Below are 24,267 nucleotides of genomic sequence, written 5' to 3' on the forward strand. Positions count from 1 at the left end.
AACCATTCACACACTTTCAACTGTTCAAGAATGCTTCTCAGCAGCAATCTAGATCCTGGCAGCCTGGAATATAGAAAAGGTATTGCCTAGAGCTGTGAATCTCTCCATTTAAAGCAGTGGTGCAAAGAGACAGAAAAATATAGTCAGGACACATCCACTACACACATATTAGGCTCTGTCTATAGAACATTGGTAACTAGGAACCAATCAGCAGTAGACTGGATCTGAGCTGGGAGACTCATACAATACCGTGTTTTGAAGACGTGTCTGCCTTCAGCATTCAGCTCTGAGAAGGCTTCACCTTGCAACACTGAAAAGCAATGTGTCCCTGTCTACCCCGGCCCCACCCTCCGCTCAGAAGTTGGGATTTGGCCCAGATTCAATGACAAACAACAGAAAACAAGAGTTTCATCTTGCCTTTGGACTCTGATAGAGGGCATCTCCTGCTTTTCTCTGAATCCCATGCACATGCATCACAGCATCATGGGTTACTCATGACAAGCCTTTGAAGAAGGCATCTTCTACCAGCTGTTCAATCTGACAGACTGTCGTACCCACATATACCAGCAAATGCCAAGCTTGTGCTGCCTTTGGCACACCTCGGCCTGAACCTATCTGTCATGCACCCTGCGGTTCAGGTTATCTCCTGCCTCTCCCCACACCAAGCCCTCCCCACTGTCTGGAGGAAGAACTAGGCTGCCTGCCATTCTGTTGTTGTTAAGCCCTGTCATCTGGGAGGAGCTGTTCTGTTTTTAAAACCAGGGCTGCTTGGCAGCTGAATAACCTTCACCAGGAACAATATTATCTCTTCAAATGTAGCGTGGCGCACTGGATGGCTGGCTCTCCAGAGCCCTCCTGACCCGCAGACATGACAGTGTCATTACCATTGATGCATACAATCCCAATGATGCCAAGCCATGAGAGGAAGCCGGGTGTTCATAATAACTGGGTAGAAGATTCCGGCCTGCAAGGGAGCCAGCAGAGAAGGAGGAGGCACATAAAAAAATCCACAAGCAAGCGTGGCTTCTTAGGGATGATAGGCATATGATCCTATTTAAGACCTGACCACCACCTTGTCTAACAATTCCTGAATGTCATCAGCCCAGGTCATCAAACTTAATAAATTGCAAATAACAGATTTATTTGAAAAATAAATATGTAGTCACAGCTATGACAATATACAATGATTTTTCTTCCTGTTCAAAATGCAATTTCTTCATGCCTTAGACCTTTAAGCTTAGCATTATAATTGTCGACACATTTTGTCAAATGAGATAATGTACTTATAAGGCTCTGGAGAAGAATCCAGGTGTGAGGGAAGCAGAATGGAAATAATTTCATTTTTCATTTTCCTATACAGATGCCTTCCTGACTTAGATATTTTCTTTCAGTGCCTGGCGGTCTCCAAATTGCTCATGATTGTTCTATTACCGTTGCTTATGGTATTTATCTAATGTCGTCTGAAGTTATTTGCTTGCTTTTTCCTCTCTAATTTCCACAATGGAAAGACACATGTGACTCCCTGAAAAGACCTTATGGGAGTCACAGTTCTGAGATGTCTTCTTTTACAGTGTCTTGAAGAATGAGGCAATTTGCCACTGTACCAAGACAGAAGGACCACGGGCACTGAGGCTATGCATGTGGTCTCTGTGGGAGTGAGTTTCATAGGGAAAGGTGTTTGGAACCCAAATCAGGAGTATTCTAAGGGGGAAAATGTAAGCTGAGACTCTATGTGTCAGGTGGAGTTTCAGATAGCTATTCTATCACCACAGTTACAACATCATTCTGCTTCCCTGTCTGCCTCCTCAGCATCCTGAGGTAGGTCTGATACACTCATGAATATGCACTTGTATATATACACATATGTGTGTCTGTGATAAGATCACCCAAGGTCTAGTCTACTCTCAGCCAATGAGCACATGCTGATTCCACCCCAGGTGCCTCCAGGAATACTCAGAGAAAGGTCTAATATTCAAAGAAAGAAAGTACCCACTGGGTAGGAAGAACAAGAGCAGGTAGAAAGTCCTCATGTCCCCTCACAAGCCAGGAATGTACACATACTGCCAGAGCAAGAATCCCAGGGCATGGCTAGGAATTGACAGCACAAGAGCCACAGTGTTTACACAATCCTCCACATTTATTTGTAGGATACAAGGATCTCCCCACTACTTTCCAAGTGTATGTATGCCTTCAAAAGTAGCTCTTCCAGACTGTGTTTAAAAGTCAGAGGGTTTTTTTTTTTTTGATCTCCTGACTTTTTAATCTGTCGATTATTATATGTGACAATTTGGGTGTATAAAACCTATTAACTAAATGGAGAAAAAAATGAATATAATTTCCTGGGTCAGAGGAGGGAAGTGGAACGTATTTAATGCCTTCTCTGTGAAGAGGAAAATACGAATGTGTATGTCAGAGTTAGAGATATGAAGAGCCCACAGAAAAGTTGGCAGGAAAATGCCCACATGCACCTGGCACCTAGGTATGAGCTTGGCTGCAATGGGGATTTGAGTAACTGCAGGCAATATTAGAGTAAGGAAGGGTCCTTCTGTCTCCAGCCTTGTCACAAGAGGAGAATTACCCATGTCTGTGTTGCTTCCATTGACATAAAGGAGCCCAAGAAGAAAAGATAGGGCTTTTCTTACATGTACATGAGTGAATGTACAGGCAATGCACTACAGTCTCATAGGAGTGAATGTTTGCCTTGTTGAGCAAAGAGAGAGACCAGGGATGTGTTTTCTTCTGCTGCTAGGGAGCCAGTGCTGTTCTTTTGCCCACATTTCTGGGTGGTAAGATCAATATCTACCATCCAGCACACCAGAGAAATGAAAGAACCACTCACCCTTCTCTCGGGAACATCCTGGAATTTCTAGGTATATTGATGGAAAACACCAGCTAATAAAATAGTCATGAAGAGAAGCTGAACATGGATAGAAGTAGGGGGTCCTGCACTGCCTCCCTGCTGCACTTCCCACCTGCCCCTGTGGTCATCTTTTTGCTAAGCCTGATAGGCAGATGATAGATAGATAGATAGATAGATAGATAGATAGATAGATAGATAGATAGATAGATTCGTAGATTCACTTGTACTCAACTGATAAAGCAAATATAAGTAAAATCTTCATTTTCTGCCATTTAGAGAAATGAAGCTAACACAGAATGATCTAAAATTCCAATAAGCATAAACAACAAAGGCATCATTTGATCTCTCACATGCTTGACTCTAGACTCTGTGAATTGGGCACTGAACGGCCTGTTGTTCTAAGGGTCCCAGGACAGAGACCCCAGCCTAAGTCTAGATAGGCTCTGAAGCACTTGCTAAACTCTGAGAATCAGTTAACCAACACATTTTGCATTGGTAATATTACCATAGGTAATGTCATCCCAGAGAGTCTAACTTGTGTCTAAGATAGGGACCAACGTCTGTAGTTTTTAATCAACTGCTGCTAATTATTGATTATGAATAAAGGAGTTCATAGAAGCTGACAGATAGTTCATATGGTTATGCTTACTTCACAAGCACAAACACCAGCACCCAGGTGACAAGTGGTCTACTGGGAGCACCTGTAATCCCAGTGCTGGGGAGACAGAAACAGGAAGATCTAGGGCTTTCCGGCCAGCCAGCCTAGCCTACTTGGCAAGCTCCATGTTCAGTTGGAGACCCTGTCTCAAGATGAGAGGACACACAACATCAACCTTTTGTCTCCACACTTCCACATACACACACAAGCACATGTACACATACACAAACATGCCCACAAGTGAAAACACACACACACACACACACACACACACACACACACACACACACACACACACGAAAACAAAGGAACTCACACCATGGTCTAATAATCAAAGTTTATATGAAGAGTTCCAATTACAACAGTAGTAAGATATTGAGAATTACAGAAGGGAAGCAAATAAAAAGGATTTCACCATGTGCAGAACAAAAACATTATTTTCTGAGTTCGATTCTCTAAGATACAGCAGAGGTCATCTGATATGCTGTCCACCATAATCACACTGGCACGCTTATTAAATCCCCACATTGTAAGAAATCAATAAGAAATTAGAAGGCTCCAAGCTGGTTTCTAGGCAATCTGATGTGGGGATTTGGGAATTGTTTTGTTTGCTCTTTATTTTTCCATTTTGAGTTCAGCTTGGGAAAATCACATGGTTTAATCTAACGTGCACTTTCCCTTGGCTTGAAATACCCTAAATGGCAGGGTCCATTGCAGTGTGCACACCCAGAGCACACAACGATTAACACAAACACCTAAGACTTAGCACTTGCTATCTAAAAGGTAATTATTTTTGCCGAGATCCGTAACAAATGAGTGTTGCAAGGTTATAACTTAGAAAGCACTCAGATTCACACTTTTGAACAAACTAACCTCCCCAAGCCTAATAGCTTTTTAGTAGCAAACTGATAGAGATAGTAGTAAGCCCATTTCACAATTTATAAAATTAAACTGAAAAGCTGAGCTGGGTTTTAATGCAGTGCCCAGTGCCCCCCACTGGAGCGTTCTAGCAAGGGCTGTTTTGGCTCCTTTATAAAGACATGATGATAGCTATGACTGATGGGTTAGCTCTGAGCGAAGAGGAGGTAGAGTACATGCTGAAAAGAACATTCTCCCATGTTGGGATACCTCTGAAAGGCACCTGATTTTCAAAGGCATCCTTTGTGGCTGTGAAATTGTACTTTCTTCTTCATTATTCCCCAACAACAATGCCATAAACTGAGGGGTTAGGAGCACAGCAGCCATTCTGGCAGGTCTCAACCTACGTAGCTCTCAGGCTGCACAAGAGAAGCAGGTTCACGTGTCAACAGCCAGCCAGGCATTCAGTGTCTGTTTTGAAGCTGTGGATTCACTGGAAAATTCACCTGGAGTTTCCACTTGCTTAATGAGAAAAAAAAATTCACACCTGCCACAGAGCTGAGAGCTCCCAGCCCCTGAGAAGATGTGCAAGGTGCACAGAGCAACCTGAGCATGGTTCTGCCCAGCCAGATCAGCCCCAGGACTCATCACACATGGGGTAGACTTGGCTTCATTATATCCAGATGGCCTGGGGAGGGGTGTTAATCTACAAAGGCCAAGAAAATGTCACAATCATTCTGTGTCCATAAAATCAACTTATAGCCACTGCACAGATGAGAGGAGTGTGAGAGCCCAAGGATTGAGGCCCATCATGAATACAACATAGCATGCAATCTCTGTAAACAAATTATTTCAACTCCTTGAGTTTCAGTTTCCCCCTGCCTGCTTATAAAATGTTGACCATACTATTAGCCACTAGCCAAGGACTAAGGAAAAAGAAATATAGCAAAGTTAGGTTCTCAATAGAATACATAAACGCTGGCAGGGATCAGCAGAAGATGGCAGGCTGTTCACAGGCATAATCCTTGGGTTTTTATAATAAACTTGAGAGTTTGGCATTCTAGAAGCACACACGCTAGCAAAGTGCAGCAGGGGCCATGTGGTCATGTGGCAGTTCACAACTGGGATTTCCTAAACAGGACAACTTTATTAGAGAATAGTTATCCAAGGTGGCTAGTCTTAAATCACCTTTAAATTCATCTCCACTCAGTTATAAGTTATAGTTATATATAAGTAGCTCTCAGGCTGCACAAGAGAAGCAGGTTCACATGTCAACAGCCAGCCAGGCTTTCAGTGTCTGTTTTGAGGTTGTGAGTTCACGGGAAAATTTACTTGGAGTTTCCACTTGTTTAATGAGAGAAAAAAGCACATTCGCACCTGCCACAGAGATGAGAGCTCCCGGGCCCTGAGAAGATGTTCAAGGCACACAGAGAAACCTGGGCATAGTTCTGCCCAGCCAGATCAGCCCCAGGACCTGTGTGAGTGAGTGTTTGTATGTGTATGTGTGCAAGTGATGGTTTTGCTGAACTTACTTTATGTCAGTTTAAGGATAGGAAATGTCGGATCAACAAAATGGTTCAGGTGGTAAAGGCGCTTGCCACCAAGCCTGACGACCCATATTCAATCCTTGGGACCCCCATGGTGGAAATAGAGAACCGACTCCTGCAAGCTGTTCTCTGACCTCCAAATGTGTGCCATGGTGTGTATACAAACACACACACAAACACACACACACACATACACACACAGAGTGTAATTTTTTTAAAAAGAAAGAAAATGTTAGAAGTACAAATGAAGTTGTTCTTTGGCCCCTTATTTCTTTTCCTCCCTTCCCTCCAACCCCTCTGGGAGATGGGAATATGTCTTTATGATATAACTGTCTTCTGTTCCTTCATGTCTGTTTACATAAATAATATGTCCTGTGAGTATACTTTTGATGTCTATCCTACTCAATGGATTATTTTGCAAGTTCATTTTGTCATCTAACATTATGTTGATGAGATTTATTTATGTTGAAGCATATAGAGTCCATTAAGATATAATTGTTGTATGTCATTTTGCTGTTTGATTCTACTACAACTTAACCATTCCTCTAGATGTGGGAAGTTAGGTATTTCCTACACTCTCAGCTTTAAAAAGTTATGCTACAATGAACATCTTTACTAGTCTCAGTTCTATGATGTGTCCCTAATGACATATTACTGCGTAGGTAGTGTTTCTTGGTTGTCGGTGGGTGTCCCTAAATTTTTTTTTGCAGTGGAATTGTGCCAGTGTTCATTCCCACTGATCTGTGGGTTCATGTCTTTAGAAACATGTTAGCATCTTGGTCTGTTTTACATGTTTGCCTGGCTAAGGTGGGAAGGCTATCAGAAGAGTAATCCAAGGATTCCTGCTGTTCTGTAGGGGAAGTAGAGTCCCAGATTTGGAGCTGAACCATATGGTTCATTTAGAACCATTTCCTACCTTGATATGTCAATGTGTGGTATTTTTATTTATAAGGACAAAGAACTTGTAGTAGGTGCTCTTTGTTAAGAAGTCCCAGGAGATTGTGAAACAGAAGTCCAAGAACCACATTCAGATGAAGAATCAAAGCCACATCTCGGCACCTGTGGCTTTTGATGGCTCCCTGGGTGTTGTCTAATCTAGCATGGGGCTGGATGCTCAGGACCCTGTGGGGCCCTCAGACTCTCAGCTCTATAAACAATCAGCATGACTGAGACCCAGCAACTGTATTGACATACACAGGTGGCATGCAGGTGTTTAGGAAAGGCAGCTGCACCTCCATTTGATTGGTTCCTAGCTGTCTGCTCTATGCAGGTCTCAGGTGATACGTTTCTCACTTCCAGATGTGAATTGGGAGGCAGAGTTTTGAGAAACTCTATTGAGCTTGATATAAAAGAGTATGGCCTCAACAAAGCCCTACACCCTGCTCTTCAGTGCTAAGGGCATCAAAAGCATCAATCACCACTCCTTATGGCCCCAGCAGCATGTAAAGAAGGAAGGCACTCATCAATGCAAGAAAAGCCGTTGTAACCTCTGCTGTTGTCCCAAACCATACATAGGCAGGGCTACCTATCTACCTATCTAATCAAAAATCTATTTGATTTTGAGAGATAATGTGGGTGCTGAGGAGTTAGGCACTTATGGGTGACAACAGCATAGCTCATACAATCAACGGAGTGTGAGACCACACATAGGACACATCCCTTGCCTGTCTCTTCCTCACATCTTTTCAAGCCTGGCTTTTTGAGAACTGCCCAATGATGGAGGCATTTCCCCCATAGACAACTAGTCCCCACTGCTGCTTCTCCCCTGTGTCTTGCAGAAGTCATTACAGCACCTTCTCCAGACCCGGCTGAAGGTGCTGATGGCCAGAAAGCCATGATCCTGGATTCCCAGCCTTACAGAGCCATCATTAGCAACAGTTTTTATCATTAGTGGTGACCTGCCAGTGCCCTGGGTCATGACTAATTTGTTCTCACCTCCAGGTACCAGCAGTGCTGAAGTGAAGGAAAACCGAAACGTGAGCAACCTGGGGACTAGGCCCCTACCCCCTGGAGACTGGGCCAGAGGCAGCACGCCCAGCATTAAAAGGAAAAGGCCACTGGAGGAAGGAAATGCAGGGCATTTCTGCAAACTCCAGCTGATCTGGAAGAAGCTCTCCTGGTCTATGACACCCAAGAATGCGCTGGTCCAGCTGCATGAGCTGAAGCCAGGTCTGCAGTACCGGATGGTGTCACAAACGGGCCCAGTACACGCCCCAGTCTTTGCGGTGGCTGTAGAAGTGAACGGGCTCACGTTTGAAGGCACGGGGCCCACTAAGAAGAAAGCCAAGATGCGGGCAGCCGAGATGGCCCTGAAGTCCTTCGTGCAGTTCCCCAATGCATTCCAGGCCCACCTGGCCATGGGCACTAGTACCAGTTCATGCACTGACTTCACCTCTGACCAGGCCGACTTCCCAGACACGTTGTTCAAGGAGTTTGAACCATCCTCAAGAAATGAGGACTTCCCAGGCTGTGGTCCCGTCGACACTGAATTTCTGTCCTCTGCCTACCGGCGAGGACGGCTACTCTACCACACACTGGACCTCATGGGCCAGGCTCTGCCTGACAGGTCCAGGCTGGCCCCCGGGGCCCTGGGTGAGAGGAACCCTGTAGTGGTGCTGAATGAGTTACGCTCAGGTCTGCGGTATGTGTGCCTCTCGGAAACAGCCGAGAAGCCCCGAGTCAAGAGTTTTGTCATGGCTGTGTGCGTGGACGGGAGGACGTTCGAAGGCTCTGGACGCAGCAAGAAGCTGGCCAAGGGCCAGGCAGCACAAGCTGCCTTACAGGCCCTCTTCGATATCCGGCTGCCTGGCCACACACCCAGCAGAAGTAAAAGCAACCTTTTGCCACAGGTGAGACTTCTCGGGTAGCTGCCTGTCAGGTGGAAAGATGGATGTGAATTGGGATATTCTTGCTGTGATAGGGGAATGAGCCTGCCCCTCTCCCCCAGTGTCTGTGAGCAGAGTATGGTGAAGCACTAGCCTTCCTGAAAAGGCCCATTCTTAAGCACACAGAGAGAAATTGCCGGGTTTTATGGATAGAGAATCATGAGAATATTGAGAAGGCAAAGAGATCATCAACACAGCAACTGAGCAGAAGTCATGAGAGAATTCATGAAGCTAGGCAACTTCCACAATGATGGAATCAACACTAGGGAGGAAAGCCAGCTAGAGTCACAGGAAAGAAGTGGAGCCAGCAGGGGGCAGGGTCTTCTGTCCCCATTAAGGAGCCCAGGCTGTAGGAAAGGCAGGATTCATTTGTCAGACCCTCCAGTAGCTTAGAAAGTGAAGAACCAAGAAGAAAAATGTGTTGGTTGGTGGTCTGGGCTGAGTTTCTAGTTAGTTACTCTGGGGAAACCAAGATGGGAATTGTCTCATTGGGAGTGGCCAGGACCTCTGTAACTATAGTTTCCAACCAGGTGGGAATTTCCCCAGTAAGACACCAGCACAGACCAAGAATTGTGGGAAGAAAAAACTTGCTGGAAGGTAGAGAAGTTAGAAATGAGAATTAGGGGACTGTGGATATGACTCAGTTGGTCTAATGCTTGCCCAGCATGCACGAAACTGTGGGTTCAATGCCCAGCACTGCATGAACCAGGAATGTTGTTGCATATCCATAATCCCTGCACCAGGGAGGTAGAGGCAAGAGGACAAAGAGTTCAAGGCTATCTTCAGCTACATAGCAAGTTCAAGGTCAGCTGGCATGTACTAGAGAGAGAGAGAGAGAGAGAGAGAGAGAGAGAGAGAGAGAGAGAGAGAGAGAGAGAGAAGAAAGGAAGGAAGGAAGGAAAGAAGGAAGGGAGGGAGGGAGGAAGGAAGGAAGGAAGGAAGGAAGGAAGGAAGGAAGGAAGGAAGGAAGGAAGGAAGGAAGGAAGGAAGGAAGGAAGGAAGGATCTTTCCCAGGTTTACCAACACAATGGTGGGTCTACTTTCATTTTTTTCTTTCTTGATGATACTGGGGTTCAAAACCAGAACCACTTGCACATTAGACAAGGGGTCTCCCTGAGCTACACCCCCAGCCCTCGAGTCTGCTTTCTTACAGGAGTTTACCTTCACTTGCTTAAGACGCCTTTGTAGCACTACCTGTGTGTCAAGAATTCCTCTCACACCACTTAAGACAACCTTATTCTGCCAAGTTCTATAATTGCTTATTTATGCAAATTATCTTTTCTCTTATCACTTTGAGACTTATTTGTAGATCTCTCTAATGTGGCCAATACAGAAAATTATTTTTATTCATTCTGGGCATCAATCAAGGGAAGAAACACTTTACATAGTTAAAAGGCACTTAGCCCTGTGTGGGATTCATCATAAGTACTTAATAACTATGAGTTATAGCTGTGATCGCCACCATCATGACATCACAGTGCCTGGAACAGAATCCCTTATTTTGCCTTAGGAGATAAAGAATCCATAAAAGAATTCAGGATGTTATCAAAACCCCAGATACTGCTCAGGGATATGTGTAAAGCCACAAAGAGCATAAAGGGATTTTTCCCTTAAATAACAACGGGATGGGACATTCATTCATTCATTAACTCATTCCATATTTATTCGACTCTAAGCAGACATGGGATAGATGCCACAGCAGATGTTTTTTGTGTCTGTGCATATGTGTGTGTTTGCAGCATATGCATGTATGTGTGTTTGGATGTATATATGTGTGTTGTGTGCATGTGTATAGAGGCATGTCAGAGATCAATGTGGTGTGTTTCCTCTATCACTCGCCACCTTTATTTATGTTTATTTTTAATTATGTGTACATGTAGGGGGTATGTACCTGACTGCAGTGGTCCCATTACCTGGTCCCATACCTGAAGTTACAGGTAATTGTGAGCCATCTGATGTGGGTTCTGAGAACTAAGAGGTCTCTGCAATAGCAGTATGCACTCGTAACTGCTGAGCCATCTCTTGGCCCTCCACCTTATTTTTTGATACAGAGTCTCTCACTGACCCTGAAGCTCAGCAGTTTGGTGAGAATAGCTGGTCAACGTGCCCCAGTGTTCTGTCTGTCTCTAGCCCACTAAAGCTTGGATTACAGGCACATGCTACCATTCCCTGTTTTTTATGTGGATGCTGATGATCCAGCCTTGGGTCCTCATGCTTGTAGAACATGCACTTTCTTGACTGAGCCATGTTCTTGGCCATAAGATGTACTGCTTTTCACAAAGCTTGGGTGAGAGAAAAGATAAACTATGTATGAATCCCAATTGGGGGATGGTGGTTTCTCCTGCTCTTGAGTCCCAGTTGAGGGATGGTGGTTTTTCCAATCTACCCCCCATTCATTTACTTTACCTCAAGCATTTATTGCACATGCATAATCACTTTAAGGAGCATGTGGGAGGGGGTAGACCATAAACTTCATCAATCTTGCCTTTCAACTTATGCTCAAATAAATGCATAGCCCCAGTGAAAACAGTGAAAGAAGCAAGAACACGTTCTAGATCCACCCCTGTGCACTTACTAGCAAGAAACATTATGGTCTTGCTTCCTCTCTTTTCTATGCCTTTGTCTTTTTATTTTCCTGGCATCTTCCCATTCTACTCTTCTGCTACCTGGAATCAAACTTGCAGAACAGCCATGGTAGCACTCTCCTCCCTATTGCCTGGACTCAGGCTGGGCAGAAGAATGAGCCCCTTCTGAAACTGCCCATGACCTTTGGCATGTGCTTGATCAGCTCATCTCTCTTGCCTCCTTATTTTGAAAAGGCCCCACAGTGATTGTGGGCATGCCCCTACTGCTGTTTCACTCTGTGGCAGCTTGATGCCACTTTGCAAAAAGGCTGGAGCTACCCGCAAGACTCCCAGACAAGCCTGGGATTATCTATTTACTAGGACACCCACCCCATCTCTCTCTTCTGCTTCCTACTGTGTGAAATTGAAGGACGTCGGTGAGTTCTGGGTGTGATGCCTCCTTCTTTCATGTTGTCAACTCTGAGCTCTCACGATGGAGAAGCCAGGCAGCGCTACTACTTTGTAATAGTCATTTGACCCCAGAATGCAGCACATCCGTTAAAGCCATGGCTGCTAAATTATTTTTCTCTGACAGACTGCTAACCACTCCGACTGGATGATGAAGGGCATGGAGCGGCTCGAGGGTTGCGGGCCATTCATCACACCACAGCAGTACAGCCATGCCAGGGGCTCATTATCCTCTCGCCTCAGAACCCTTGAAAAGTACACCCCATAGCTGGGTGGGGGGCAAACATAACAATGGGAATCAGGACTGATGAAATGTAAAGCCTGTCCTAGATAGGGTTTGAGGTCAGGGGAGAATACAAGAAAATAAACAATTTTCAGGTTTACCGTAAGTGCTGGTCTGTCTTCCTAGTCAGCCTAAACCCCTTCCTTCTAGGAACTGTGTTATCTCAGAACCACTGTCAATACATCATGGGGCCTCTGTCTATAGATCACAGAAGTCCTAGCTATGCTCTGTGGAACCTTGTCTACATGTCATGCAAACCTCTGTTTCTAGATCCTGAGTGCCTCACTCATAGATCATAGATACTCCATCTATATAGATCATAGAAACTCTATGCACAAATTATAAACCCCTGTCTATACATCAGGGGATCCCCACCTATATATCAAAGCCTCTCTCTCATCTATAGATCATGAAACTTCGGGAAAACTATATCTGTGAATTGCAGAATTCCCTGCCTATAGACCATAAGCTCCCATCTGTAGATCAGTGAACATTCTGTATACACATTCCAATAACCAATCAAGACATCATGGAACCTTTCCCTATATTTTGTGGACTACAACCTATTCATCATGGGCCACCCATCTAACCATCATGGAAACTTCCCATAAATATTCTGTGCCCCTCATCTAAGAAGCATAGAATCATTCACTTATACTTCATGAATTTCCCTCCTTGATGATATATACATCATGAACACCACACCTTCATCCTTCTAGGATGTTCAAGTAAACATTTGGTCCCAAAGGCACATAACTCTGAGGTTCAGGTCTCTAGAGATGTGTCCTTTTGTGATCTTTGACTGATTGTTCTGCTAGCAGTGCCCTGGGTGCAGCAAACCAAACATCTTCACAAAACCATTGCTTGGGCTCTCTGAACAGGGCACTTTCCACCTCCCCTGAGCAAGGACAATTCTTCCAGAGTTTGCTTTGAGAATCTTGTAACAGTGCAATTTCTGGAACTTGGACACTGACACCAGTATTTAATGTTGTCTTCCCAAATTCCCTATGTAAGACGAATTTGCAGGATAGCCAAGACACACATGTTATTCCATAGAAGATAACTAAATGTAGTTTGTTCAGTGTTTTAACCAAAAACTAGTGTTACAAACAAGGCTTCAAGGCATCCTAGTGGGAATTCTCTTAGTTGTATGATAGGCTTTGAAACAAATACTTCCTGTGTGCCAGTGCTTAGGAATATCAGGAAAGCATGTTTAAGACACAGCTGTTGAGGCTGGTGAGATAGCTCATTTAGTAAACTGATTGTCATACAAGCGAGAAGACCTGGGTCTATCTCCAGCACCCATTTAACAAGAACGGCATGTTGGTGTGCCCTTGTAATCCCAGAACTCAAGACTTAGAGACAAATGTATCCCTGGATTGCTAGCCAGCCAGCCTAACTGAATCAGTGAGCTCCTGGTCAAAGAGAAACACAGTCTCCAGAAACAAGGAGGAAGTTATCCTGAAGAACGTCAACTGAAGTTGACCTCCGCTTTCTACATGCGCGCCACACACATGCACCTGTACACACACACACACACATACAACACAGCTGAGAATCTTAGTGGGTTCTGGAATGAAGACATAGAGTATACGGGATGTATAGGAGAATTCTAAAGAAGTGTAACCTCCTAAACTTGCCCCTGAGACCTTTGGAGTGTGTTCAAATACATGATGGTAGATGTTGTGTTCAGAATCCAAACCATCAGCTTTACTAAACTACCTAAAGTAAAGGCACAGCAGGAACAGAGCAAGAGTCCATGTCATACCTGCAGTCTGGGTTTTGAAATGGTGAGTTCAATTGCATGATGCTCACTGCAGAGGTTCAAATTGCAAGAGTGAGTTCATCAGGGTCTAATTTTCACCATGTTGTGTACCTGGGAGCTGAGTCTTAGCCAAAGTAACAAAAGTAAACATTTATTAATGTCTTTAAAGCATGGATCAGACATAAATAGGTAGGGTTTACTATGATGATAAGAAAGTGTGCAGTCCCGGGACTCCGTAAAGACCTGTTGAAAATGATGATGCCCACTGAGAGATAGCCTGGAGGCTCTGTCCAAATCCTTCATGTTTTGTTTATCTACAGTTGGTACAAGACCCCTCTAGGCTAACATGGCTAATCATAGGAACTAGAACAAGAGCATGAGAGTGGATAAATACTCATTACCTAGAAATGATAACAGTCTTACCTCTGGCATGAAAAGATCTGAGTTCAGAAAGCATGGATTTAGAAAGAATGCCTTTTTTTTTTTAGCAGTTCTGTTGCTCAAAAACTGGTTAGAAAAAAAATAAAGTACATCCCAGCACAGGGAGCTAAAGAAAAGTTAGATTTTCCCTGTGCACACAGTAAATCTGAGAAGAGAATTAATTGGCTTGTTTGCAGTTTTCTCATTCACCCTTTCTCATCTCCTCATGTTTTAAATTTTCTGTATCAAGTGGATTGGTGTTTATGGTGTTTTACAAGGGTTTAGTCAAAGCAACTAAAACATATGTTTCCTCAAAGAAAGAGAGGAAATGCCTTCTAAAGTGACTCCTACAGGTTGGTTGATTTGAACGAGCAAGCCCACTGGAGAAGACTGTGCCTATGGCCTCAGGTGTGTAAAATTGGCAAGAGTCTGAAATAAGTATGCCCCAGAAGGAGCCCCTGACAATAAAGCCCAGGAACCAAATGTTAAAAATGCATACCACATCTCTCCTCCTGCAATGACCTCCATGTGCAATGTACATAAATTGTGGAATAAATTATTCATGTAGGAAACGAGCCCTTCTTACCCAATAATAACTCCTGATAATTCCATAACTTATGTAATGTGAGAAAGAGGATAGCTTTGCTGAATCATGATTCTTCCTCATCGGAAGTTAATTCCTGTTCTTAAAAGCTCTGATGTGAGTGGTAGTGCACACCTTTAATCCCAGCACTCCGGAGGCAGAGGCAGGTGGATCTCTGTGAGTTCGAGGCCAGCCTGGGCTACAGAGTGAGTTCCAGGAAAGGCACAAAGCTGCACAGAGAAACCCTGTCAAAAAATAAAAAAATTAAAAATTAAAAAACTCTGATGTTTGGTTTGCTGGTACTTTAAGAGTGGTGGAGGAAGGCGAGACAGAGACATGCATGGCATTTTGGGCCAGGATCAATCATACTATCTTAAAAATGGGCTCTTTGTGGGCTGGTGAGAAGGCTCAGCAGGGAAAGGCACTTTAAACCCCAGAACTTCTGTAAAGGTGAAGGAGAGAAGTGACTTCACAAAGTTGTCCTCCATGGCTTGTGAACACATACCACATACACATAACATACGCATCTGCACAATAATAAGTAATGTCCTTTTTTGAAAAATAATAGGATTTTCCTCTTAGTTTGGGTCACATTTATAAGATCTTCTGAAAATAAACACCCAAACTCTGACGCCTTTTGGTTCCTTTTGGGAAGTTTATCCAAAGGTGTACTTCCTAGATTGTGGTTTATATGAAGGTGTATCATTTCCCACCAACCTCCCTGTGATGGTTCTGTTCTCTGAACAAGGTGAAATCAAGCTGGGCCTAACTAACCACATAGTAACCAGGTCCTCTACACACCTTTCCATCCCAGAAAGGTCACTTGTTTCTCTGCATTCATTCTCCCCTAACCTATTAGCAACACAAAGTAGGAACTAGTCAGTTGGCTCTCTTCCTTCCAACATCTCTGCCTTCCAGATTCTGTGGCTACACACATCCTCTTGTAGTTTATGCAGGAGGGTAAGGTGATCATTTACCAAGAGAAAACGCCCTCTCACACACCTAGCTGTCCCCCAATTTGCCCCTTCTGCATGTTCTGTTTCCCCAGAAGCAGCAGCTACAATGATAGCGAAAGGTCATTTCATGGCTATTACATGTGAGAAAAATAGCCTTGGAAAACACCTGTTGGGCCTGAGAGAGGACTCAGAGGGCAAAGACATTTGTTGTCAAGCCTGACAACCTGAGTTCAATCCCAAAGATCCTTGTGGTGGAATGAGAGAACTGTCTCCTTCAACTTGTCCTCTGACCTCCACACAAACCATGTGGCAAGTGTGCATGGGTGCTTACACACACACACACACACACACACACACACACACACACCAAAACAACATGCATACAACTTTTTACTAGAGCATGTCCTTAATTAGGCATGGAAGACTTTGTAGATACATGTTTGTAAGTCTATACAATGTATGTATCACATTTACTATCCATGTGTACAATATATATTATCAATGTATATGTAGCATCCCTATATACTTATAGACTGTACATCTGTACAATGCGCACACAACATACAATACACTGTGCATTGATATGATAGCTTCTACCTTATTTTCCACTGAAACATGAATGATGAAATGAGTACAAAGATTTCATAAACAGGCATTGAAGCTTGATGCTTCTACTAAGTTTGGCATTTTAAACATTGTGGGTGTAACTATTCATCAGTTAAGCAGTGTCTACAAGCCAAGTTCTGCCAATTGTCTCATTTCATGGCCATAATTAATGATGATCATGGTGGTGGTGACATAGCAGCTAATATTTATTAGGCACTTGATCTATAATGACTCTAATTCTGTATTTACATATAATGGCACATCCACCCTCAAATGAAATCTTATCACTAGACGTTAATTATGTTCCCATTTGACAGATGACTGCGCTGAGGCCCTTCTGAGGCAGGTAAGCCCTGGCCTAAAAATTGAAAGGAGGGCAATTACAAAAATGCCCAGCACTTGGCTTCTGTAGGGCTGTAGTAGTGAGTGACCTCGTCCTTAAGATACCTGTCACTCCCCCATCTCCCAGTGGCTTTCTGGCTTGTGAAGGAAATTGAGTACTCTTGGTTTGAAAGGAAGCTTTTAACTTAGGAAAAGCAAGCTTAAAGGGACTTGCTATTAGTTCTTCCAAAGAAGGAAAAGTTATTGTGATCTGACAAAGGAAAGGGCTGGTTTGAGTTTGGAAGACTGCAGAGCTTAACTAACTACAAGGAGAGATTGGCAGCTGGAGCGGGGCACACACATGGGTGTCATGTTCCAGCAGGTTGTTGATTTTGGAGTATGTAGAAACTCCTACTGGAGCAGGAGGAAGTCTGAAGAAGGTCAGCACTCTAAGCTGCCCTCATGAATGAATTCCCATTAAAAAGCTGTCCTCCTGGCTCTCTGGGCTTCTGCTGATGCCTCTGTGGAGCAGCAGGGTGCTGGAAGCTTGCCAAGGGCTCCCATTTGAGAAGGCGGCTGCTTTTGTCGACTTAAAACCTACAGCCGCACTTGTGTAGATGGACTTTCTGGGGATGGGTGGGTGCCCCCTTCCTTTGGGATTCATTGTTATACTGAAAAGGAGATGGCAGAAAGAGATGACAAGTGGTAGAATGCCAACATGCAAATGAGTCAGAGAAAGAAAAGATGACTACTCAGGAGAAAAGAAGGAGAGCCCCACCCCCACCCCACCAAGCTAGAGGGAGAAGACAAAGAATACACCCAGGGAGGTGGCAGCGTTGGCTTTGTCTTTCCATCCCAAACGGCACCTGGGGGAGATCTCACTCCTTTAGGGTCTCTCTCCCTTTCCAGATTTGTTCTGTCTTCTCTCTGGCACCTGGGTGACTTACTTTAAGTAGTGGGCGTCTGTGAACCCCTGGCAGAGGCTAGGAAGATGGCTGGAAGAGAGGCCTCAGGATGGAGCAGAAACTGCACAGTGCTGCTTGGCCTAGTGAGGTCACATGTTGACGGCAAAGCTCAGGGAGAGCCTAGACAGATGTGGAATCTGGATGCTCACTCTTGAGCTTCACTGTCCTTAACTTCTGCTCTTCCTCATCCTAGCTCTAGTTCCCTGAACAACCAATGGCAGATAGGAGTTAGAATGTAAGCTTTGTTGTTGAGTTAGAGCAGAGAAGTTGGAGAAAAAAAAAAGTCGAATTGTTCATGGAAACCCATAGGCCAGTGGGAGGGAAAAGGAAGAGAGACATAATCGGGTAGAATACCTCAGACTGTATAATGCACAAGACAGCAAACCCAAGGTCAGCCCCCCCACCGGGAGCTTCCCCTACAAACTCTGATGACTCCGGCAAATGCCGCAGGTGTCCCAGAACCTGGCCATCACCTTGGGAAATCCAGGAAAGACAGCAATAGCTTGACTACTCAAAGGTGCTGCAGAGAGGATGGTCCCCTGACCATTCATATGCAGGAAATAGGATCCAGACCAGTCTAGACAGCATGGCTGTATAGAAAATCTACCATCCATCCTGGACTAACTTTTGACTGAATCTTGCAAAAATTGTATCAAAGATGGTTCAAGGGAGTTTATACACAGTGAGGAAAGGAAATGTTCTCGCCTCTAAAAAAGCAATTCACTAGCTACTCTCACCCCATCCCACCTCAATGAACTGTGTACCCCATACTCTGTAAACTCCTGTCAGGGCAGTGGTGCAACCATCCTGTGAGGTCTTAAGTTCACATGTTCTCAAGCCCCCTATCTCTTCAGTTACCCCAAACCCATTCTAATGCATGCTCATTGTCCCTGATAGATACACTAGGAATGTCCTAAGTGCTTTACATACAAATGATCTCAGGAGAGTGATTTTGTACAAGTTACAAGTCAGCAATTGTTTGTGCAGTTCTTGCTGTATTCCAGGCCTGAGTGAAGTGTCCAAAGAGTTGCCAAGGATCACACAGATATTGGGCACAATGAGCTTAGAAATAAAGTCCTGAGCCCTTGTCCTATGTGCTATTCAGCTCCCTTTGGGGAGATGATGCATGCCAGAGATGCTTATCCATGAAGGGTGGGGGGATATGACACAGAGAGAAAAGAGTTAACTAGTCTTTTTTTAGTCAGACTGCAAGCACAAACTCACTAACTACAGAACTTCACAGGCTTCTTGGTCCCCAGGACCTCTGTTTCCTGACCCCGTGTGATGGGGTGATCCTAAGAGTTCCCACACCAGAATGGTCAGGAGACTCAAGTAGCTTAGTACTGGGATTAAAACGGCATTTGACACAGAGATAGACACTGTAGAGATATCTCTCATTTTTCATCCAGGGACAGCCACAGATATGCCCCACCAGTGGAGAGGAAAGGGGGCAAGTATTACAAGAAAATTTAGATGAGCCATTCTAACCCATTTTTAGGGTGGGAAAGAAAAGTGGGACTGCATGGGAGGTGGGGAGCAGGATTTGATGACATTTGACCACTCCTGAGCCTCAGTTTCCTTGCCTGTAAAATAAAGGGCTGTTTAGCTATTGTTACCTGCATAAAATGGAGCTTGTCGACATCCCAGCAGGGATGGAGGGAAGGTTCCTGAGGCTACACACAATGCTAAGGAACTACTGGCAGTATGGTTTGGGAGTAAGAACTCACTGTTCTTCAGTGGTGCAGCCATGAGTAAACTGCTGATGCTCCAGAAAATACCCACACATCCATGCTCATGTAAGCATCCCTAACTAAAATCAGTGACTCTAAAAACAAAGAAAACTATGTGAAAGTGGAAAAAGGAGCCTTTCTCTGAAGAAGAGACAGTCCAGTGAAAGTAGGAGAGGAAGAAGAGAGTATAATGAGGGGAGGAAGATGATCAAAACACATCACATACCTGTGTAAAATTGTCAACTAATAAATTAAAATATCTTTAAATAATAAGAAAGTAAAGACTGTGATTGAATGCTTACAGCTCTCACATTTAAAAAAACAAATCCAGTACAAGATGCCCATATGGCAACATGATGTATGCAGTATGGGTACAATATGCCGGCAGCCGCTATTTGTTTTAACATTTAAAGAGCGACACAGAGGCATCCTCAGGCTGACAGGCAATCTGCAGCATCTTGCCCCAAATCAGAGTTTGTATTTCTCACTCCAGTGGTGATTTTTATTAAGATACAGGTTGTAAACCAAGGAGAAAACTGAAGACACTGGACAGCCAGGAATGATGGAGATAACAGTGGTTATCCTCACCAGATAGGGGTGGACCAAAGCCAGTGGACTTTGGGGGACCTGCTGCCCCCCTGTAGTGTTCAAAGGGAGAGGTAAGGACACACTAGAGGATCTTTTATCTCCAACAATCCCATCTTCACTTCAACTTAAAGACTATACGTCAGAAACATAGCTCAATGTCAGGTCTGTTTAAATATGCTGCATCCCAAAGCTTTTCGTGCCTCACTGGGCCACTCCTCGGAGCTCCCTCAGAACACTGTAAAGCATGGAGACACAGCCATATTAAGTCCTAGGATACAAATCTTATAATCAATGCCTGTCACCATCTGTGATGCATTTTAAGTAATATACAGTGACAATTTCTGTTCCCATGGGCTGAGGGTGGCGGATATCTATATGCACAGTTCCATGAAATCATAAGAACTAGAGTGCTGTGAGACCCACTCAGGGAGGAAGATAAGAGCTCATTATTCCCAGATCCCAGTCCCACACTCCCTCACCATCACAAACTTGTCATGTGTCTGTACATCTTGGAGCCTAATGATGCCTAGATGGTGATAAACTGGAACGTGAGTTCCTAACAATAGTGCCACAATTAGACATTTCTAAAATGTATTTTCCTAAATTAATGCATTCAAGGGAATTGTGGATTCATCAAGCACTCAAACTTAAAGGCATACAGACAAAAATTCCTCTATAAATACCAACTACAAGAGAGATGGTTTTGTAGCACACACACACACACACACACACACACACACACACACACACACACACACACGGATAATGTCATGTGTGTTTCAATATTACATGAGATACATCCAGAAAAAAAGGCAAGATTTCATGAAAAGTAAGATTACACAACCACTTTATTGACTTTAACTGCTTGTCTTGAAAGCAGGCAAGTAGGCAAAAGAAAAGAAGAGTGGATGATGCTCCCAGAAGGACAGCCCCAGGACTTGGGTATTACTTGCTACTCACACTTTCCCACTACCAGATGCAATTTGATTCTGGTTTAGTTCAGGCCAGAATTGAATGGGGCACCCAGGAAAGAAGAGACATGACAAACAGAAAAAGGCCAATGGAGACTGGAACAGAAGACACTTCAAATCCAGGATATGGGACCCTGTGAGGACTGCTCTGCTGGCAAATTGCATGTGGAGAGGAGTCAAGAGGATCAACCCCTAAGGTCCCAAACTACTATTAACAAGATGGACAGTGGGGCGAGCCAGCTAGTAGGCCACAGCCTTCAATCTGTGTAAAGGAGAAGACAGCCCATCCATCACTGTTTTGAGAACCCAGGACCTGATTGGCTGAAAAGGGGGGAAGATAAACTTATTCTCTTTCAACCTTGAAGTCCCTCCGCCAATGCATCTACCTGTCCTTGCTACAGTTCCAGAAGGCTCTCTTTGGGTGACCATTTTCACTTTCACTTTAGATTTGTTTGGAAAACAGATAGAATTGGCATTGCCAAATTAAGAATTCATTGGCCCATGTTTGGGGCCCTTCTCATCTTCTTTTCCTTTTCTGATTTCCTCTTCAGTACTAGAAGTAAACCTAGAGCCTCCTCATATATGCTAGGAAAGTGCACTTGCACTGAATTATATCCCCAGCCTTCATAATTTTAGGCAGAATCTCATATACATAATGCTGGCTTCAGGCTCCCTATTTAAGAGAGAATGATTGTCTTTCCTCTACTTCCCAAGTGCCAGGATTATACTCATGCCCACCACACCCATTGTAGACAGTACAGAGACACACAGCCATGGCTTCATGCATGCTAGGCAAGCACTCTACCAACTGAGCTGTATCCTCAGCCTTCTTCTGATGTTTTGTTTTTTTGGGAAGTTGCCAGGGTAAACATCAAACATGTGGTCCTCATGCCTCATCCTCTTGAGGAACTGGAGTTATTGGCATGCTTCTTTGGGCCCAATGAGGGTCATCCTAAATATAGAATTCACCACCTGGAGAACCGTGTGTCATTCTAAACCATTCCTCCTATAACCAAAAGTACCTGATTTTCTTATTTCCATATTTTGCCATAAGTAGGAATTTTTTAATCAAATGGCTAAATCTGAACATTTTATATGACAGAGATCCAACAGACAAAAGTTAGAAATAGGAAAAATGATTTAAAAAAAAAAAACTAAGTTTAGAGACGAGAAGCAGTGAATGGTGGACAGTCATTTGAAACTCTGGCACATAAGATAGCTAAACTTTTGGCTGAATAAATTTCAATATGTTGGGCTGAACTTCTATAGTACTGAACGGTGGAACACTGATCAGCCGGCATGAGTGAAAGCAGAAATGACAGCCATGTTTTTTGGGTGTCTGGTTTTTAATGAACTGGCCACACTTTGGGAAGTGTTTTCTTTCTCAGTGGTTTTTTTCCATATGAATTTGCTCTTTGTGACCATTTTGCACAGATATTTTTGTTTTGGTAAATAATAACATTCACCAATGCTTCTAATTATAAGCAAATGTTAGACCCAGCAAATCTCACAACATGAGCATGGCACTCAGGGTAAATGTTACCTGATGTGAAGATCCTGTTGGATTACCACCTGGAAGGAGAATTCTAAGGTCACTTTGAAAATACAGGACACTCCATCTTTGTACTCCAACCAGCTACCTTCAGATATCCTATGACTTACTCTTAATTTATCCTGGTATTTAATGGGTTTTAAATAAAACTGAATTCAATATTGTGAATAACTGAAATAAGTCAAGTAAAAGAATGGGCATTAGAGAATTCATTCCAGAATAATGTGACGTAGATTTGGAGATATATGAGGAGATAGAAAGGAACTGATAAGCACTAGGTAAATAAATATTCAATGACATCACCTGTATGATACAACACAGTAGACTACACTACTCAGCTCTTTACGAGTCAGTTCACACCAGTTATCAAAGTTATCATGTCCTATAAAGCAGGTGTGTGCATTACTTCACTGAAGTTGATACTATGGTGCCATTAGCATTCATAGTTAGAGTCTAAATACTATGTGAAATAAGCCTGATTATTTTGTCTATCTCTAATTTTGCTATACCTCTCAAAGCTTTAATGTGGAGACACACATGTATACACCCCTATACCATGTGCTTTTTTGAGTAGGTTACCATCTGGACTTACTCCCTACTTTCTCTTAGTAATTAATTCACTTTATAAAAAGTCAGTTCTTGGTTGTATTGAAAATATGCACAGAGCCTGGTGTAGTAGTTTATGCCCATAATCCCAATACTAAAAAAGCTGAGTGGATACTGTGAGTATAAGGTCACTTTGAGCTACATAGTGAGTTGAGGTCAGCCTGACATAGCAAGACTCAAACTCAAAAATACCACATGAAATTTAAAAATAGGAAAAAGGTAAATTACACACAAAACTGCCAAGTAAAAGAGTAAGAGAAATATCAGGGGTTTTTTCTCTAAAATAACTTAGTTCAATATGTACTTTTGTTTTATATCTTGAGTCATTGTCCTCTATATTGTCTCCCAGTGTGGGAGATGGCACACACACCATAAAGGTTATTACCACTGAGAACTGCTGATGAAGACAGCAAGTAATGGCCTAAAATATTCCTTCTAGTGCCATGGACAATAATAAAACTTCCCCTGACATGGGTAGTCCTCCATGGACTAAGGAAGTGCAATTTTTTCTACAGAGAAGTCACATGTTCTTCTGAGGGTAAGTCGACTGTAGAAAATGCCTTTTCCATGAGGAACTCCTCATAATTCATCAGCAGCTAAACCTAAGGAGTTGCAAAGGTCATTCTTATTTTATAACAAGAAGAAATATCTAAGGAACCTTTAAACCCTTCATTTTCCTTGCACAGCTACACAGTACTCATACATCATAATATAGAATGATCCGCCTCTCTACAGTAAGGACATTCATTTAATAAATATTGTGGATGGGTGTTCCCATGATGTATTAGTAATCTTGAAAGATACAAAGATATGCAAGAAATTTAATAATATCCCTTAGATCCACAAAGTATTAATGAAGCAAAGTATTAATTTAAGACACTAAGGAAACAAACATGATAAATTTGTTAAACTCACAGAGAAGAGGAGAGACAGCATGAGAATAGTCACACAACACACAATAATGAGATCACTGCTGTGATGGAGGAGTTACCACATCCCTTAAAGGGTAATAGCTAACTATCCCAAAGTGAGTAAAGGTCTAAATGCATTACAAGATCTCATTGTTTAAAAATCTCCTTCT

General features: G+C 43.3%; 1 protein-coding gene across 2 annotated transcripts in view; it reads left to right on the forward strand.

Annotated features, from left to right (window-relative positions):
- Adarb2 (adenosine deaminase RNA specific B2 (inactive)) overlaps positions 1–24,267 on the forward strand; it is a 532,528-nt gene that overhangs the window by 352,299 nt on the left and 155,962 nt on the right. For both annotated transcript variants that reach the window (XM_006987845.4, XM_016006368.3), the window contains exon 3: positions 7,865–8,772. In XM_006987845.4, coding sequence (XP_006987907.1) covers positions 7,865–8,772 — 908 coding nt within the window. The remainder of the gene's footprint in view (positions 1–7,864; positions 8,773–24,267) is intronic.

This window comes from Peromyscus maniculatus, chromosome 5, assembly GCF_049852395.1.
Source record: "Peromyscus maniculatus bairdii isolate BWxNUB_F1_BW_parent chromosome 5, HU_Pman_BW_mat_3.1, whole genome shotgun sequence".
Classification (NCBI taxonomy): Eukaryota; Metazoa; Chordata; class Mammalia; order Rodentia; family Cricetidae; genus Peromyscus; species Peromyscus maniculatus.